Below are 20,492 nucleotides of genomic sequence, written 5' to 3' on the forward strand. Positions count from 1 at the left end.
TTTTCCTCGTATGTCGATCCCAACAAATATTTTTAGTCTCCTTGAGTAATGTTATCATTTCCTGGAATTCATTTCCATTGGTTTGCTATCGTGAAAATGTCATCAGCAAATGTGAAATACTTAATATTTTCTCGTTTTACATTTCACTCGTTGAAATTGGCCATTGAAATGTTGTATATGGTATCATCTTAACTATATGTTTAGGTATATTTAAAAATAAAAATTGATATATTATATATATGCTGTAAAACAATACAGCGAGCATGTTTAATACATATTTCTGGATATATTAACGTTGACAATCTGGCCTGGCCATGGCTAGCACCAGTGGTGAGTGATAGCTGAACTTATCTTGAGCACCCCTCCCAATCCTGACCCCTGCTTCACCAGCCTGGACTAACCAGCATGGCGAGGTACAGTGTGGCCAGTTCGCGACGCGGAATACCTTCCTGAGGTGCTCGTGAATATCAAATTTCACGGATAACGATATTGTCCTACGAAAACCTATCTTTGGAATAAATTGCCTTAAATAAATACATAAATAGGCTATTAAATACATTAACATCATAATAACACAAACATTACAATACATTTTAAAAGGGCAGTAAATTACATAACAAATGTGTTTAATTGAAATATATTTCTCTTCCATTTTCCATTCGAAACAAAAAAAAACATGTACTTCATGTAATGACTCAATTGCCATTTCGATGGGAGAGATTGGTGAATGTGAAATGTTGTACTATGGTGGTTTGTGACGACTGGCGTGAGAAAGTGCAGACACAGCCATTTGTATAACCCATATGGCAGAGCTTATGCCACGGTGATATCCTGCAGAAACGGCTACATGTGTACACCCACAATGTTTTTATTTTTCCTTTCAGGAAACTTTAGCACCTTGATGGACTGTTTGCATGTCACTAACCCAGTTTTTTTGATAAAGCCACCTGCTATGGCCTATGACCAAATAACCTAGAGTGCGCCTGATCTCATCACGTCTCAGAAGCTAAGCATAATTGAGCCTAGAAAGTGATTGGCTGTGTGACTACTGTGTATTAAACAGGTGTTATAGGCTGCGGGGGAGGGCGGGGGGTGACAATGTGGTGTGCAGTAGAGAGAAGTGCAGCAACAATCCATGGTTGTATGCTGCCATATCTACGTTCCATGCCTTCACCAACCCCCACTACCCTGCATAGTGTAGTTATGGTCGAACAACCCCCATAACCCACACAGTGCAGGGATGACAAAAGACTTGTACTTGCATATGTACAAATCTTGTACACATGCATGGCTTTTGCCTGGCCATCGAACAAAGATGGTCAATGCATCATCAGCTTTCAGATGCGCTTCAGCGGGTGTCTGGAACGCCCTTCTTTACGATATTAGGAAGCCACTGGAGATATGCACTTTTAAGTTCTCAAACTTTTCACGAGAAGTGCTTTTTGCGTTTAGTATGTTGTCATTCCAACGCATCTCCGATTAGCACTGTTAGCTACGTACGGTACGATAGAAGTTAAACGTACATACACATGTGTACGTGACCTGCTTTGACTGAACTCCACAGGTAAGTGTTGTTATCCGGTCCAATGAAGGAACACAACTGAGAGTGGTGTTATTATTGTCTTGTGTTCTCCTAGACCACAATGTGCCACCACCTGATGGGATGCTGCCAAAGCCGGGTCCACGGCCCAATGGCCCTCCGCAGACCTACAGGTATTTAAGTTCCCAGAGGACAACACACACTACCGCACCGCGGGTCAAAACACTTTGTGTACCTGTTTCTTCCCTTGCACCTCTCGACTTTGGAATTCCCTTCGATCAGGTTTTTTTTTTAAGTTATCATAACCTTGCTCAGCTCAAGAAACATTACCCCCCTCTTTAAACCCAGATGTGTAGTGTTCGGGACTGAGGGCCACGGATTTTCTATACCCATCCCCACTCTCACGTCTCCGTACCGGGCTCCTTTTGAAATATAACTTAAAAAAGGGCTGCTCCTTGAAATGTTAATATATTGTATGACAATAAGTGTGGACACAATATCTGATTGGCCAATCTCTCCCCTCAAATATCACTCTGCTCCCCTTAATTTGCTCTCTGATCCTGCAACCAAACTTTCCTATTAAAACACTTAAGTCAGCCTTCACTCGCTTGGATGTCGTTCCTTCTCTGCAGTTGCCCTCATTGTCTGGAATTCCCTCCTGCGGCCATCTATGCTGCCAACTTCCTGCCCCAGTTCAAGTTCATGCTCAACTCTTTTTTTTACCTTAACCCATTGCTGACTTCTCTTCTCTACGGATTCTGTTCAATCACACCTTGTCATAAAGTATATTATCTATATACCCCCCTTTTCAGAGGTTTCGCTAAATGACACGTTCCACTTTTGTACAGCTTCTTGAACAATTAAAATCTCAACGTGGCAACCTTCCTTCAAACATCAAGCTACAAGTGGGAAAGACTGCCGTTCACATATGGGTCCACACAGACACAGACGCACACGCAAGACATGAGACCTGTCGGCAGCATCATCTTCATGCAAGAAGGGCAATGCCGACAACAACAGCAGCATTTTTAAATCCAGTTGGCTTTAGGCACAATGTAAATCCAAATTGTATTTATTTAATGCTTCAGAGGTTTCAGCTGTGGCAAGGCAAGGCAATCAAGGTTGGCTATCATAAAATTGTAGTTACTCATTATCGTGATTGGCTTAAGTAGGCATAGAACCTACCAAGGGGAGGAGGGGGGAACAAGGTGGACAAATACGTACACAGCCCAATTTACAGTCCAACACAATAACCAGCAATATTCCAGATGCTGAGATGGAGATACCTGTCTATTCCCCATCCTCCTTGTGCCCAATCACGAGTCCATTATTTTTGCTTCTGGCCCCCTTACACTGAAGCAAGCTGCTCCTACACGTCAAACAATCAGCTTCACTGACCATTTTTCGTTCTTCCCTTAAAACTGACAAATTTTCCCTCCGTTACCCAAACTCCTCTTTTCCCTCCATTATTAACGCCATCACCCCCTTTCTCAACTTCCCTACCCATTCATCACACTCACTCACTCATCAACCACTCATTGTCTCTTCCATCATTGTTTATTTCATGTATAAACATATTCATATACGACCATCCTTCTCACAAACACATCTCATCACACTGTTGCTGTACAAATATCAAATTATTTATGCGGCGCCTTAGTCAAGGCGCTTTATAAATTAAGACAAGATCTGTATGGCATTTGCGAGGCCTAGGTGGAGAGGAGTGTGATGAGGGTGTGTATTGACGGTCACAGTTGGGTTTGCAAGTCCATTATGTATACTTGTGTGTGTAGGAAGCAGTGGGGAGCAGTAGTGCAACGGTCCGCGCGCTGCGCTACAAACTCGGCCAACCGAGTTCAATTCCCGCTCACGGCCAACGCCAGTGACGATGATCTGAACCGGTTCTGGACCTCCCCTAGGTCGATTTAGCCTCAAATGAGTACCTGGTGCGGTGTGTAAACATCACCACCGAGGAGACAAAGGCATGGTCCTGACCACCCACCCCCTCGTGTGACGAACTGGCCTTCATAGGTGCTCGCTAACAGCACTTGCCCAAAGATAAACGAGGAATCTTTGTCTTTGGACCAGTGGTGCAATGGTTAGCTCACTACGATATGCACCTGTCGACCTGAGTATATTTGCATGCCACGGCTATCGGAAATGATGTGATATCTGAACTGGTGCAGGGCCTCCTGTAGGGTTGGCTTATCTGTTAATGAGTGCTTTGCACAGTGTATAAATGTAAGCTCTGGGGAGATAAAGGCAGCTGGGCATTGTTGCTAAGCCACATCTCCCCCACATTCGGGCCTTAACAGTTGCTCATGCTCGCAAACGACAAAAGCTTCGGCGTTCTACAAGGCTATACAGGAGATATTTGATTTTGCACACTTTGTGTGTGTGGATGGGCAGCACATGGTTTAAACGAACTATATTTTTTAGTTATAAGGCAGTGTTTGTAAATAAGAATGGTGGTGCCCTATTTTAAGGCTATAATTCCTGAGCGTAGTGCTGCTACATCATAATTCATTCATTTGCAAAGTGCAAAAGTGCCAAGATGTATTTATGGCCATAAAGATATTAATGAGCAGCACAATTGCCATTCTAGCTCTCTGCCGCCAGAGGGCACTGGATCTCCACACCTAAGTTAAAAGTGTCCAATTTTACAATTTGAATTCATGCCACACATCTATCTCAAGAAGCTGTACAAAACCGAGCGCATGGTCACAGGCAAGCACTAGATAATCTGGATTATTTAGTGTTTCGAGATTTTGTTGTGTATATTCGTTTTATAAATTCAAATTGTATATAATTAGCATACAATCGTGTACATAATTGCCAAGCATATCTCGGCTAGTGAAACTGGTTCAGATCATCCTACTAAAACATTTAGTTCATAATTAGCATGAATTAGGAACATTCAGTGGCATCTTATGGAGCATACTTAATGTGTTCATGGTGTAAAATGATCTTGCGATCTCCATGCGGTCATTTAGACCAGTAGTCAATTACCTTTGCTCTGTACTCTCCAAATTACAGTGCAGTGCACATTTAGCTTATCTCCATATATATAAAAGGCATAGTTGTGAATGTGTATCTGTTCAAAATGTTAGAGTACTTCCCGACATGCAACAAACTGGAAATTTGTCATGTGGGTACTTTGCAGACTGTACACAATGCAAAAATTATAAAAATACACTTTTCGGTTTTTTTGTGGGGGGGGATCTCAATAATGCATATATATTTTTTTGCACGGCAAGTGAGCTGTGACGTCAAATATGTCACGTGACCCGCGCATGTGGAAGCGTAACGCATTGTAGTGGAGTGGTTAGCGCACTGCGCTACGAACCCGGCGACCCGAGTTCAATTCCCACTCACGGTCACCACCGGTGACGATTATTTCAACTGCTTCTGGGCCTCCCCTAGGTCGACTCAGCCTCAAACGAGTAACTGCTGTGGTGTGTGAACATTGCCACTGGGGAGACAAAGGCGGCCGGGTGTGCTGCTGTCACCCACCCCCTCGTGTGCCGTGCCGGCCTTCATAGGTGCTCACTAACAGCACTTGCCCCCTACAGGCTACACGGGGGATTTTGTCTTTATCCTGTGTGTGGGAGGGGGGGACTGCGTAGCGATTCGCGCGCTGCGCTACGAACCCCGCGACCCGAGTTCGATTCCCGCTCACGGCCACCACCGGTGACGATTATTTTAACCGGTCCTGGGCCTCCCCTGGGTCGACTCAGCCTCAAACGACTAACTGGTGTGGTGTGTGAACGTCGCCACTGGGGAGACAAAGGCGGCCGGGCGTGGTGGATCCAAGTCCCGGGCGAAGCCGGGTAGTACAGCTAGTATTTTCTATGAAATCAACAAATGGCCATCTGGAACATTGGTAAATTATCTGAGCACCGAGCTAATTGAGTTAGATTCACCGTATAATTGTCAGGAGGGTCCTACCAATGATTCGGAGTAGAGAGCAAATGCTGCTGCGTGTGATCCCAATTGAGTAATTTGCAGATAATGTTTTCAGCATTGGCATGTTTGTCCAATACCAGTTACATTGTTTGGGATTGAATTTTGCTATGGGAAGAAAGCCAATATCCTGGAGGAGAGAGGGGACAACATGTAAACTAAACACAGCAAAGGCACCTGAGTTGGGGATCAAACCCAGGGCCTTATCGCCGTGAGGCACGAGTGCTTCCTCTGTAACACCCTGCCAGCCAAGGCTTCGCGTTATAACAACATACTCTGTGTGTTTCTAATGCATGGTAGGACACCTGTTAAGTCTAGCACTTTGGATGTGAGGGTTGGTTGATCGCACAAAGTTGTGCAACTTCCAAACTCTGACCAAGAGATGACAGTGTAGAGCTTCGGTGTTGCAGTAAGCACGGTTTTATCCATATATTCCATTTTCCTCCCACAAGCCAAACAATCGTGTGGAATGCGGGACCCTCCTGAAAAAGTATTTTGTCGATGAGTGAATAAATAAAGGGCATCTATGTATTCTTTAATGACTCATTGTCTATTATGTACGAAGGACAGTTCTGTTTGCCAATCAACTCATGAACAAACAAAAAACTTAACTTTCGAATCTAGCCAAGTGGCATCTGGAAGAAGAGGAAGACCACCACTAAAACATCTTCCAGGAGAAGCAATAAAAAGTTTCCTTTGATGCACAATAATCTTATGCAAGACGAAGTAGGATAACAAATGGGAAGAAGTATCTTAAATACAAGGAGGGTGTGTGACAGAGGGGAAGAGTGGGACAGGTGACAGGGAGATAAGAGGGGTCGAGAAGGGGAAGAGAAGTGGGAGGAGGGGTGGCTGCCCTCTGAATCACAGTTTTTATGCTCGTGAGTGATATCCATTAATCAATGTTTGTCACCACACAGCATCCCGGCCATCAGCGAGGAGGAGGCAAAGGAGGCGCTGATGCAGTTTGTCTCTTCGAAGTGCTGCTACAGCAAGGAGCCTGTGAATGGCATGGTCTTCACCGAGCTCCTCCCGCACAACACCTACCGGGTGAGCGTGCCTTCATCGCTAGCAGTCCTAGATAACGTTCAGGTCTTCCTTAACGAGTGGCAGCGCATTTGCCACTTGTCACAGATGTTGGCAGTTCCAAGGTCGACGATTCTGCGGGAGTATTAACGAGTGGACGTTAAAGAAACCATTGACGTTCTTCGAAAAAAGAGTTGGCCCGCGTGTGCTGGCGTCATGGTCCAACTTTGCCAAATTTGAAAAACTACTGACACATTACTTAAATTGGGAAAACCACATACCAACATCACCCCTTCCTGGCAGACTATACCCATTTGCAAGCTGGTGCTGCATACACCAAATGTTCCATAAGGAGAGCTGCCACTGGGGTCCCCTTGGCTTCATGGCTGTCGGGCGATGGGACGGTTGAGATAAGATCTGATCTGAGGCACTTTGAGATTCTGAGGCATTTGAGGAAACGGCCCATAAATAAAAATCATTATCCTTACAATCTCGCATGTCTCTGTTCCTCCTGCATGCACTGATTGATGAACTGAATGTATATGTACATCACTGGTTGTTGTGGAATATTTACCCATATTTTGCCATGCTAGTCAGTGTAGGTCAGTGAAAGTGGGGAGCATTGAAGTACGGTACAACAATGGATTTTTCTTTACCGCCTTGTGCTGCCCACTGCGTAACCACACAAGACCTACGACGACCTGTCTGTGCATGGTGGTCGCCCATCCAAGCACTCGCCAGGCTCGGCCGTGCTTAGCTTCTGAGTTTTCATCACACTCCGAGTGAATTCACATTTCTTTTGAGTGAAAATGTGCTAATGTCTCCATCACCAATGATGGTGCAAATCGCCAAGGCGCGATGTGTTTCGGTTGTTCCGTCAAGATGCAAATTTCCCCCCAAGATTTACGCTCATTCTTACCGAGTGGTTCATCATCTTTAGCCATGATCAATCCCACTGGTAGATGAAGGCCACCTCCCCAAGCGGTTTGCCACGATCTTGCGATGCAACAATCCACTGAGCACTTGCCGGTCTCATCGATTAATCTCTGACGATGGGTGTACCTTTTGGGTGCATTCTCTCCTTTGGTTGTCACCTGGTAGTTATTTTTGCACACCTGCTCAAGCCCGCTCAATTTTTCTAAAAAGTTGATCAGTTAAGTGACTGAAAGAAACGTTTTAAAGCACCCCCCCCCCATATGGCCATCGGCCCATCGCGATGTAGATTTTAGCGTTCTCAAACACCAAAGCAGCTTTTACAAGTATCATAGCTGCTGGAAATCTCAATGGGTTTACACGACTCAGACGCGGTTACATGAACAACTATATATCTTTTTGGTGTTATTTTATTTGCGTAGTATCATCTGGAGACTTTCACCGAAGAGCGGACCACAGCCTGGGAACACGAGCCGTTCAGCGGTACCGTAACTCACTTTTATCGTTTCGTAAAAAATTCATGAAGCATAAAAAAATGCGTTTGATATATATTTTTTAGATATGTCTCTCAGCATGCTACGTTTATTTTTTCTTAATATGTCATTCTAAGGCTTAGCAGAGTTGTGTTTTATTTCCAATCTGTGCTTTTACTTACACCCTATAAAGTTTGAAAATATCAGAAACACTAGGAAAACTTTTCAGACATTGTCATGCATCTGTTAGCATATTTTTGTTTACGCATCCTTCAGATATTTCACGTTGGCTTTGTGTTAAAGGAAGACGAACCAAATAATTTATATACTTTTATCTCGTAGGTACAAAATAGGGATCTGGTGATGTCACTGCCATACAATGTCAATGCAGTGCATCGCACCTACGATTATCACGGTTGACTACGTACGGTGCAAAATAAATTCATCGTACATACCTCAAGAGAGCGCTATATTGGCAGACTGGAGCACAGTGCGCCGCTAATAACGAAACTTCAAACTTGTGTCCGCTTGTCTGGAAGACAAAGCCTTGCTATTGTATCAACAACAAGAAGAGCTTTGTGTTTATTTACATTGTCTCTTTCACTGTGATGTTTAAAAGGCTAATATGAAGTGTTTGTGGTTGTAATGTATGACATTTCAGTTTTAGTCGTTGTAATTAACATTTTGATGGCATGCAGGGAACCCGTCGGAAGCTGTCCATTATGAACCAGCCCCTCTGCCGTGGGACATCTTGGTCAATACACCGAGCATGTTCACTCCGGACAAGAAAAAAGTGCCTGTTCCCAACACATCTTCTATTCGGGTTGGTGGATTTCAAACGTATTATTAGCCGATCAGTTAATGTCTGAATAAGCAGCACGGGTAAAGTGTTTCACGTGGTGTGGGAAGGAGCTTCATTTACGAGTAGCTTGACAAACGGCTGTAAGCGATGAACAAGATGGACCAATTGAGACGAATAGTATAAATGACACAACAATAATTAATGCTCGAATTGAGCCACAACCCAAAATTGTGACAATTGATAGTACCACGCTGGAAGGGTGAATTTTTGTGTGCTTAGGACATGACACTGCTTGTCACACTAGTTGACACAGTAAATTATCACGTGGAGTAAGCGCTGCATTACTTTGATTGCGGGTGGCACATTTTGTTCCTGCTGAGGGAACAGAGGCGAAATAGTTTTTGCTTTGCAAATCGCCAGTGTAACACTTGTCACAATACGACCGCTCGTTTACCAGCTTAACCTGTGAGCATAAGGGATGGGAGGATATGGAAACACACATTGTCGGTTTTGTTTATTTCTCTAAATTTTCGCTAAGCGGAATGGAGCAATGGGGGGTGGGGAGGGGGCAGGCGGGGGATGAGATGCCCTTGGATTGTGCCCCCTCTGCCGCCGCAAGCCACAAGTGCTACGTCTAATCCGAAACAGGCTTTCTTGCAGAAAAGTGACTGATTTTCGGCCAAATGATTAGGATTCCTGTTCAATTTCAACCGTGGCATGCAGAATAATACGGGGGCAACAGCTTTGCGAAAACGTTGCAAGATTTACTTTTTGTTACATCACCACTGATTTGTGAACCCCCCCCCTCCCCCCCGAACACAAAACATATGGTGGCTTGACTGTAAGGAGAGATAGGACTATAATGCATTATAAGATATTGCATTTAATCTGCGTAGTGAAATAGCTCGTGAGCGTGAACACTTCTGCCTGAATCTATAATTTAAATAAGATGCCATGGAATAAGATTAAGATGTAGATATTTGTCTTATGAATAAATGAGGTTTTCTTTAAACTAGCATAATAATATATTGTCAGATATATAACTGGGTATCTGAATCTATAAAATGCATTATCTACTGCCACAGGAATGTGGCATTTCACTCTTGGTTTATATTATCAGATAAACAATGGAACACTTTAACAAGCCTATAAAATGTAGGAAATAATTCCAGCATACCTACTATAATCACCCAGGAATGTCTGTCCTTAATGCTCGTGACATCACTCCACATCGACCAGTCCCCCTCATTAATAATCATGAGCAGGTCACGTGACTCCACATGGAGCACCCTCCCCCCTCAGTAATAATCATGAGCAGGTGACATAACTCCACATCGAACAGCCCCCCTCATTAATAATCATTATAAGGTGATGTCCTCCAAATGGACACCCCCCGCCCCATTCATAATAATTAGCGGCTGACGTCACTCCTCATGGGGGACCGAGGCTCCTCCCCCCTCCTAGGCGTCAACTGACAACCCTCACTACAAAGGCAGAACTCACACGTCACGCGACCTCTATAACGCTATTGAGACGTCAAAGTAAAAAGGACGTCATGATGAGCAAGGGATTATAACCTTAAAATGAAATAGGTATGTGTCACCGCGCCCTTACAAATTGCACACGCATTAATGCAACGAATATCACGTCGCGGTCTGCTCTTCGCTTGCAAGTTTCAGATTTACCGCAATATACCCGTCCTTGGACGGGCAAAAGGCTAGTTTCATAATATTTGTTATTTCTGTAGGATCACAAAAGGTCACTTATAGGTCAAATGAAGCACGTGGTTGTGTGAGCGAGCTAACATGTCACCGTTAGTCATGCCTTACGCTTTGCTGGTAAAACATCTTTAACTAAATTCCCCATGAAATGCGAGAATACATTTACCTTTGTTACATTCATCTGCCTGTCATGTTACCACCCTGGATGTGGCGGTGGCACAGTGGGTTAGCGCACTGAGCTATGAAACTGGCGTACTGAGTTCGATTCTCTGTCAATATCTAACATCGATGGCGAGTGATATCTGACTTGGTCTAGGCGCGCGCACCCCCTTTACCAACCCGCACTGACCAGCGTGGTGAAGCATGGTCAAAAACCCCCACGAGTGAAACAGCATGGGGGGGATGTTCATCCACCAGTGGATTGATAGAGGGCTGTATATTATTTATTTTATTGTGATGAAAGTTACGCCTTGTGGCACAGGTGGTCGTGGGTTCGATCCCGACCCGACCCTGATGCCTGTATATTTGGAGTTCATCTGTTTTCTCTCCGTGGTCACGTGGATTTTTCTTCAGGTCCTCTGATATTGCCCAACGCATTGAGTAACATATGTTTAGATTATTTGTCTGCAGCTTTACATTACGACATAGCATGATGAGATAAGCCACTTCGATGAGCTATCATGCGTGGCCAGGTCATTTCTGAGAAAGAGCTAATTACTCAGTGGGCTTTTCCTGATAAATACAATAGATGTATATTTTATGGTCCATCTTCAGAGCACTTATATTTATATTGGTTCATTTCATTGTTTAATTTCATTATAAAGACATGTAAATGCATATGCTATGTGGAAGGGAGGGCCATTGCCATACATTTAAGGCCACAGTGTTATTTACAAATGTGTTGAGTTCTATGTTGCGTCTGCTTGTGCACCACTGCCAGAATGCAGAATCACCAAATCCTGCGTTTGCTTTTGATTTAAGATAGGCCAATTTTTTTCTTGAAAACATTCGGCAGTGAATTCCTCTTAACTTATTTGTTTCATCTATTGCACGACATTCCGGCCGTCAGCCCTGCTAAGGCAATTTAAGTTTGTCATTGGTGAACTAAGTTTAAAAACACACATGTCCAGTTTTTTTTTTGCCTCAAACTCTACATAATGAGGATTTTCCTGAATTCCTAGTCAGCAGTTTTTTTTATCACGTCAGTGTTAAGAGCGGTTATTTAAATAGGCACCCAGTGTGTTTCAAATTCCTTTTACTCCCCTCTCAGTTTTCGTTTTCAAGTAGATGTGTGCCTCTAACATTTTAAATAATTTATATCCTGCAAAACCCTGGAATGATTAAAATGCATATTCTTTGGGTCTTTCGGTAAAGTCACGTATCTAAAGTCACGTATATACGTGACTTTACCGAAAGACCCAAAGAATATGAATTCCTGCAGTTACGAAAGCTTTAAGTCAAGATTAAAATGCATTCATGCCAGATGTAATATATATACATATATATGCATATACATCTAAAAGGTTTTTTGCGCTTGTACTGCATAGCGCTCTGATGCATTTTGGATCTTACCGCACACTGTTCAACACGATGTCCAACGTTTTGCTTCACATGCTGGGAGCTTCTTCAGAAAACTGAAGGAAGCAGCTCACATTCTCCATTGATTCTATAAAGTTTCTTGCTGCTGCTGCCGTTTCATATAATAAATGAATAAACACATTGGCTACCATAGCCCTACACAATACATAAACATTAGATGGCCTACATCATACTATATAAACTATTTAAACTATTTTTTTATTTTACCAGAAACGACCTGGCCACAAATGATCGCTCAAAGAAGTGGCTTGTCATGTGGAAATTTATAGGAGCCAAATACTCTTCTCGCATGTTTCTAAACGTGGAGGGAAATCTGGAGGATCCGGAGACAAATCCACGCTACCACGGGGAGAACACGCAAACTCCAAATTATACAGGCATTGGGGTCAGGATCGAACCCACAACCTCCTGAATAACAGGCGAGGTAGTTAACATCTTGCCACTGTGGCACCCTCTGTACTGGCAGCAACAGCTAGTAACTTCTTGTAATCATGGGAGAATGTTAGGTGCTTCATACAGTCGGGCATCGTACCGAACAGCACGCGGTACAACCGAAAAACACATCGGAGGTGCTACACCACCTCACAGTTTCCTTTGGATAACGCCACCAGTTACCATCGCGCCACTCGACTAAACGTTTGAGGAAACGCTTTGGGAATGCGCGCATCAATCGACTTTGTTTTTTGTGTTTTGGTTGCAGCGTCGCTGACTCGCTTTGTTTCCTTCCGTTGCAGCCTTGCAACGACTGCCTTGGCATGGCACGCAAGCCGTGCTCAAAGTGCACAGCCCTTGGAAGAGTAAGTTGCATGCTCAGTCTTAAGCTTCTCATCTATCCCAATTTGTTAGCATTTCTTGGTTTGGCCACAAGTCAATGAAAAAGAAATGTGCGGAAATCGCATTTTTAAGTTGTGATGCCCATCATGAAGTATGTGTGAACGCAATTTGAAGTTGCACGAAGAAAAGTATTTGAACAAATATGGTGTGTTTGGATTTCATAATAGTGATGGAATACGTTACTTCCGTTTACAAAAAAAAATCTAGAAAAATATGTGAACAGTCATTGCATTGAGAGGCTTGTGTGTGTGTATCTAGTTGTATTTACATTCCCCATTAATTGGCTACGATTATTATTTTCAAATGGATGTGAGCGAAGTGTGATTTACGTTAACTATACATTTAGCAATTTTCTCTCTGGAATTTGTAGAAGGGCATTTACTCCGGCATTCGTTAATTATTTTCTCACTCGTTTTGTTAACATTTTACTTATCGTTTAGCGTGAAGAAACAAAGCACATTTTTTATAAAGCATACATTACAGTTTTACTTTGGAGTTTACGCTTAAAATCATTACTCCAGTCTTTGTACATTGGCACGACAGGCATTTCGAAGCATACATCGAATATGACTATCTCTTCACTAACGATACGTGCATCGTATTACGTTTGTAAGAATCGGTGTTTTCCAATTCATATGCTTTAGATAGTGGGTTCAGCTGACCGCTGCAGCCACGATAGGCCGTTAGACTCGGCAGTGTTAACAAAAAGAGTCGAATCGAATCGTGACCCTGCAATGTGACGGTAATCAAATCACCAGGGAGGAGGAAGGTGGAGACACAAATCATTAAACCCTGCAGAGACATCAATTAGATTCGTTTCCTTTGCCACCATTTAGATTCGGTTTTCTGCACATATTTATTAATTAAATATTGACATAAGCCAAAAGCAAATGTTTGCTCACAAAACAGGACCTGTTTTAAATACTTATGAATCTAAATTCTAACAATACCATCCAAAATCTTTTTTTTTAAATAAAAATTAATCTCGTGGCAGTTTTAATAGTTTGTATATTACACTTGTGTTTTATTTTATGTTGCCATTGGGAATTATATAACATCGCCTAAAACAAAATTAGTTCCAACACTTTTTTTTGGGTGCCTTTTAGGTCTCTTTTTTCCCCCTCTCTAAGTCCTCGGCACATGTGGTTGAAATAAACAAAATGTGTTCTCTTAAGGTGACTTGCTGGCAGTGCAATGGGAGTGGTCGCAGAATGGGAGATGAGATGTGCACGCATTGCAGTGGGCAGGGTAGAACAAGGTGAGACTTGCCCGCCACTTCTTTGTGTACGCCTTGCTGAATTGCAACTGAGCCTATGTCCACAAGTATTTGCTTCGGTTGATTCACAATGGATTGCTTTAAAGTCTTCTCCATATACGGAGCTCCCTGCAGCACATAGCAGCAGTGAACGATAACTGAACTGTGCTGATGAGTCCTAGTGAGGGCAGAACCCGATCTACGGTTGTATCCGTTTCACTACTGCCCGTTGGCATGGTCTCTTTTCTGAACTCTGTGAGTTGGTGGTCTAAATGACAAAATAATGGGCATGTATTCAGTTCTTCTGAGCTGATGGTCTGGATAAGGCTACAAGACCTTTGTACGCACAATGCACGCTTATTGTGTGTCGTTCAATCTATTTGATGCCTCCATCGGATTTTTGGAGTTCAGTTTACTGCTATGCTGTTCGTGGCTCAGCCACTGTTCCTGTAATCGCACGTTGGCACATCTCACGGCAGATCTGCCGTGAGATGTGCGGATTTGTTTACTGCTGGTGTGGCTTTGGAGAGGTCACTACCTTGCGTTACCATATTTATATGCTTTTCTTTTCTACTTCGCCATTTCTTCGGAGTGTTATTCACAAAGATACTCAAAGGTGAATTGGCCAAACGTCACCTTTACAAATAGGACATAACTGCAAAGAGTCTTACTAAATGTAATGTTTAGGTATAACCCAAATCTTTGTTGTAAGCCCAATGTAAAATTTGTTCATGATTTATACAATCTGATTTCCCATCAAAGTTTTTTTGTTGGCAGAGTGCTTTACTTTGTGCGTGTGTTTTTTTTGTATTTTATGGGCTGAATGTGCTTCAGATGTAATCGGTGCCAGCAAAGGGGAATTTGTTTGATCATCCTCTTGCCATACACTTTTTTTGCAGCTAGAGGCCAGGTTAAAAGATAAATGGAAACTCATGGCTTAAAAAATGAAAACGCTTTGGGTTTTTGCAACGCGTTAATTTACAGCAGGTGGCTTGAAAGATTTAAAACATTCTATGTGCAGATGCTGCACAAAATTCATTTGATGTACGGCCAATCTATAAACCACTGTTGCGACGGACCTCAAAGATATTGCAGCACTGCCTTTTTTTCTGTATTTACATTCTGTGATTCTCCCACTGTCGTTGCATTGTCAGGGGAAAAATGAGTGAATAGTACATTTGACGTTTTCTGCAGACAACATCTTGAGCATTTGCGATTAAAAATTCAGGTGGCTTCCATGGACATGTGAATACAGAATGGAAAATGGATGTAATTTTACAGGACTTTTGTCAGTCCACTGCTGGATGAAGGCCCCTCCACAAGCCATGTGGTCTTGGGAGTTAGTTGATAATACGTAACCTTGCTGGTCAGTGTTGGTTGGTGAAGTTGGGGAGTAGAGATGTACCAACATAGTACAACAGTAGAATCTGCTGAACTGTCTGCTGCTGCCCACAATAGCCATGGATGAGTGACTACCATAATTAAAAACAGGTGTTGTAGGCTATTGCTGGACAGTGATATAGGACAATAAATACATTTCTATAGCGCTTAAATACTGGGCTCACTCAAGGGTGGAGTGGCCCATTCTATACATTTTCCCAATAATCCCATTATTTCCAGGTTAAGCTCATGATGCTTTTCATCTTCGTTTTATATTCTAAAGTTATTAAAAATCACTATGAAACAATTAAAACCACCATAATCAGAGAAAATAGCAAGCCAATGCTGGAGCGCACATTTTCAAGTAACAGGACACAAAGATCCAGAGTTAAGTACAACGATAACGGAAAAAACAACAATCATAAGTCCCATGCATAACTCACACTGTCTACATAGAGACAGAAGCCTATGACTATAAAATCAAGGAAAAGCCAGATGATGATACGATGACGATCACGTTGAGAATGACGACAGTGATGATTATGGTCCACAGGTGCATGACTTGCAGTGGAACTGGCCAGTGCTCCTGCCACACCTGTGTAGGGAAGGGCCAGCTCAAGTTCTTCATCTCGCTCACTGTCAAGTGGTAAGACCGCTAAACTCAAATTCAACCTCTCTTGTGTAACCCCCTCGGGCAGTCTCAAGGACTGGCCGAGAAAATTAACATTGCATTCCCTAGGCCTTGGTAGTGAAGGAGTGTGCAGAGAAGATGGTGAGACCTCTTGCTGAGTAGTCGATGCAGTATGTTTAGTGTTTTCAACCACAATCGGACATCAGCCTGAGCGGGTCACTTCGTTGAAGCCCGATGATGCTGCTGTTTAAGTGATGGAACGATTAATCAATTAATGTCGATTTTTAAGCTCATAATACGTGCGTCAAATCGTGAAAGAATCCACTTTTTTTAGATTTGTGTATGTTGTGTGTAATGGGTTGATGTTGACTCTACAGCCAGTTGTAGGTGCTACCATTTACCGGAACATTAAATATCATTGTTCTTGAACCAGACCGTGACCCTGCATCGGGATAACTCATTAAATAGCTAAGGAGGTGAATCCTTAACCCTCTACAGCTTTGTATAAATGTCAGTCTGATTATCATTTGAGCACCACTGTTGCTGCTGGTGGGTAAACTTATTTTTGTAAACCAAATAATGAAGTGTTCTACTTGCAGAAGTTAAATTCCAGGAAGGTAAAGTAGCATCTGCTTGACCTGTCGATTGGTGCCAGATGCCTGCTCAGCTTAGGTCAAGCAGAAAATAATAGTGAAGTAGTTTTGTCTCGGCATTGGCACCGCATATTTCCGCTCGCCAACCAATTATTTTTGTTTGCACTCCAACACTGCTGATTTATTGTTACCTGTCATTAATTTAATTGCAAAGGAATGTTTTCAGTGGGAAAAAAAAAAAACAATTCAATACCTGTAATTATTTAAATGTAAACATTATACATTGCATTTTTGTTCATATGAAAATACAAGGACTGCTCTTGTGTGTTTTTTTTTTAGTTTCTATTCTTTTAAATATATATTGCTAAGGAACACAAACCTGCTTTTGTGTAGTTTGTTTAGATTGGCTTTGGAGTTCAGTCATTTTAATATCACCCCACTTCTCCCCTCCTGTTTGGCATGAACAGGAAAAATGAGCTTTATGAATACGTGGCCGATGAGCAGACTGGGTTTCCAACAAAACTCTTCAAGGAAGCCATTGGGCAGCAACTCTTTGTGGACGAGCAGCCGTTGGTGAGAGTCAACCCGCTCTGTTGCTACGTTTCCACAGCCACTGGGAATCAAGCTGTGACAGCCCAGTTCTGTGTCAGAGGAGCAGCACCAAGGCCCGAGTCGCATTCTCCAGATTCCCTGAGCCACGAGGCTCCGCAAAAAGTGGTGTAGCACGGTTGGCATTGGCTGTGGTGCCAGGAATGAAATGCCCACCATCTCAAATTATTTTCCCCTTTTCTTAGCCCGTGTTTTACGCCTCTCCTGCCCGTGCGACCCAAAGCAGTTAACTGCATGTGCGCTGAATAGCTACACCACTGTTTGTGGTGTAGCTCCATACCTTCTTCCCCTTTTCTCAACCCTCATTGGTGGGAAGTGCGTGTGGGGTCAGCAATTGCTAATTATTTTTTACTTACCTAGAAAGTCCTCAATCAGTCTCAAGACGCTTTTTTCAGAAGGGTCATCCTTGGGGATGTTTGGTGAATACCATTGATGCGTGATTGGTATGCGTGACTAAATCAGAGTGCTCGGAGAAAGTGAATGCGTATGAGCGGGGAACACTCATCATCACTGCTATCTTCTGGCGACCTCGCCGTCCTACACAAACCAGGCTCAACCATGCCTAATTTTCAAAGTTCAAACAGAATTGGGCACATTTAGGGTGACTTGGTCAGATCGGTGATTTGATTGTAGACATTGAGTTGGTTTAGACTACTTCGAGAAGACAAGTGTGTCATGGGAGCTGGTTATGAGACCCAAGCCATCACAGTTCCCAGTGGTCCTAGAAATGAATAAAAATGCAGCGCATGTCACACCGTTTGCACCTCCACGGCCTGTTAATGGACAGAAAGATGCACCTTCAGCAAGACCTAGCCCCTGGCACTTGATAAAGCACTGAGTGTCTCTTTATTCCTTGGTCATTCCTCTCTAACCCTGTAGCGCAGTCCATTTAGCACTCTCGGCAGTGTGAATTCTCCACCCATCGCTCGGAGCAGATGCACAAGGTTTCTTGTCACAAAGCACTGTTTACATTTTGCCACACCAGTAGGCGTTCCCGACTGTCAACTGTCTCAAGCTTTGAGTGTGTTGCCCGTGTCCCACGTATTAAATCCCCTTATCTTTATGACCGCACAGGTGCGGATTGAAATGCGCTCGGAAATGAGAGCCAATCGAGGAATCGCAGCATAAACGCCGGATATCAAAACACGCGTAACTGTGTATGTTGTTTTCATGAGCGCACAATATAATGTGGGCACGTTTGTGTGTTTTTGGACAGCTGTGGCCCTTGATAGGATTCCCAGACCCTGGGATAACACAGGCCTCTCAGAATGCCATTGCCGAGATGCAGACCAAGTTCCGCACCTGCCGCATCATCCGCCAGGTACCGCAGTCTCCAACGGCCGCGCTCGGGATTCCAGTTCTGTTGGGGGGGGGTTCAGAGTTGGTGGGGCTGGAGGTGGATGTGCAGCTTTGTCACACGACACGAAGGCCGGCACTCGGCTGTGCCCGAGTGACGATTCTCAGCCCATTGCTAATTATGCTCTTCACGACGTTGACGAAGATACTTGATGGATCCGTTTGTGTTCATTTTGCCTGCAAACAAATCGCCCGGAATACACCCATCAGATCTTGGCAGCTAAGCAAGGTTGAGTATCGGCTGGATGGGTGACCGCCATGCATATACAGTGAGGGAAAAAAGTATTTGATCCCCTGCTGATTTTGTACGTTTGCCCACTGACAAATAAATGATCAGTCTATAATTTTAATGGTAGGTTTATTTAAACAGTGAGAGGCAGAATAACAACAATATATTCCGGAAAAACGCATGTCAAAAATGTTATGAATTGATTTGCATTTTAATGAGGGAAATAAGTATTTGAACCCCTCTCAATCAGAAAGATTTCTGGCTCCCATGTGTCTTTTATACAGGTAACGAGCTGAGATTAGGAGCATATTCTTAAAGGGAGTGCTCCTAATCTCAGCTTGTTACCTGTATAAAAGACACCTGTCCACAGAAGCAATCAATCAATCAGATTCCAAACTCTCCACCATGGCCAAGACCAAAGAGCTCTCCAAGGATGTCAGGGACAAGATTGTAGACCTACACAAAGCTGGAATGGGCTACAAGACCATTGCCAAGCAGCTTGGTGAGAAGGTGACAACAGTTGGTGTGATTATTCGCAAATGGAAGAAACACAAAAGAACCGTCAATCTCCCTTGGCCTGGGGCTCCATGCAAGATCTCACCTCGTGGAGTTGCAATGATCTTGAGAACGAAGAGGAATCAGCCCAGAACTACACGGGAGGATTTTGTCAATGATCTCAAGGCAGCTGGGACCATAGTCACCAAGAAAACAATTGGTAACACACTACCCCGTGAAGGACTGAAATCCTGCAGCGCCCGCAAGGTCCCCCTGCTCAAGAAAGCACGTATACATGCCCGTCTGAAGTTTGCCAATGAACATCTGAATGATTCAGAGGACAACTGGGTGAAAGTGTTGTGGTCAGATGAGACCAAAATGGAGCTCTTTGGCATCAACTCAACTCGCCGTGTTTGGAGGAGGAGGAATGCTGCCTATGACCCCAAGAACACCATCCCCACCGTCAAACATGGAGGTGGAAACATTATGCTTTGGGGGTGTTTTTCTGCTAAGGGGACAGGACAACTTCACCGCATCAAAGGGACGATGGACGGGGCCATGTACCGTCAAATCTTGGGTGAGAACCTCCTTCCCTCAGCCAGGGCATTGAAAATGGGTCGTGAATGGGTATTCCAGCATGACAATGACCCAAAATACACAGCCAAGGCAACAAAGGAGTGGCTCAAGAAGAAGCACATTAAGGTCCTGGAGTGGCCTAGCCAGTCTCCAGACCTTAATCCCATAGAAAATCTGTGGAGGGAGCTGAAGGTTCGAGTTGTCAAACGTCAGCCTCGAAACCTTAATCACTTGGAGAAGATCTGCAAAGTGGAGTGGGACAAAATCCCTCCTGAGATGTGTGCAAACCTGGTGTCCAACTACAAGAAACGTCTGACCTCTGTGATTTCCAACAAGGGTTTTGCCACCAAGTACTAAGTCATGTTTTGCAGAGGGTTCAAATACTTATTTCCCTCATTAAAATGCAAATTAATTTATAACATTTTTGACATGCGTTTTTCTGGATTCTGTTGTTGTTATTCTGTCTCTCACTGTTCA

The 20,492-nt window shown here is 43.5% G+C and overlaps 1 protein-coding gene across 5 annotated transcripts in view; it reads left to right on the top strand.

Moving 5' to 3' along the window:
• The window catches only part of SSUH2 (ssu-2 homolog), a 49,688-nt gene that overhangs the window by 24,341 nt on the left and 4,855 nt on the right, over window positions 1–20,492 (top strand). For all 5 annotated transcript variants that reach the window (XM_032966619.2, XM_032966620.2, XM_032966622.2 and 2 more), the window contains 9 exons: window positions 1,638–1,713; window positions 6,424–6,553; window positions 7,885–7,945; window positions 8,634–8,758; window positions 12,792–12,854; window positions 14,067–14,149; window positions 16,080–16,172; window positions 17,218–17,323; window positions 18,576–18,680. In XM_032966619.2, the coding sequence (XP_032822510.1) occupies window positions 1,638–1,713; window positions 6,424–6,553; window positions 7,885–7,945; window positions 8,634–8,758; window positions 12,792–12,854; window positions 14,067–14,149; window positions 16,080–16,172; window positions 17,218–17,323; window positions 18,576–18,680 (842 nt within the window). The remainder of the gene's footprint in view (window positions 1–1,637; window positions 1,714–6,423; window positions 6,554–7,884; window positions 7,946–8,633; window positions 8,759–12,791; window positions 12,855–14,066; window positions 14,150–16,079; window positions 16,173–17,217; window positions 17,324–18,575; window positions 18,681–20,492) is intronic.

This window comes from Petromyzon marinus, chromosome 36 (genome assembly GCF_048934315.1).
Source record: "Petromyzon marinus isolate PM22_M1 ecotype Great Lakes invasive population chromosome 36, UKy_Petmar_22M1.pri1.0, whole genome shotgun sequence".
Lineage (NCBI taxonomy): Eukaryota > Metazoa > Chordata > Hyperoartia > Petromyzontiformes > Petromyzontidae > Petromyzon > Petromyzon marinus.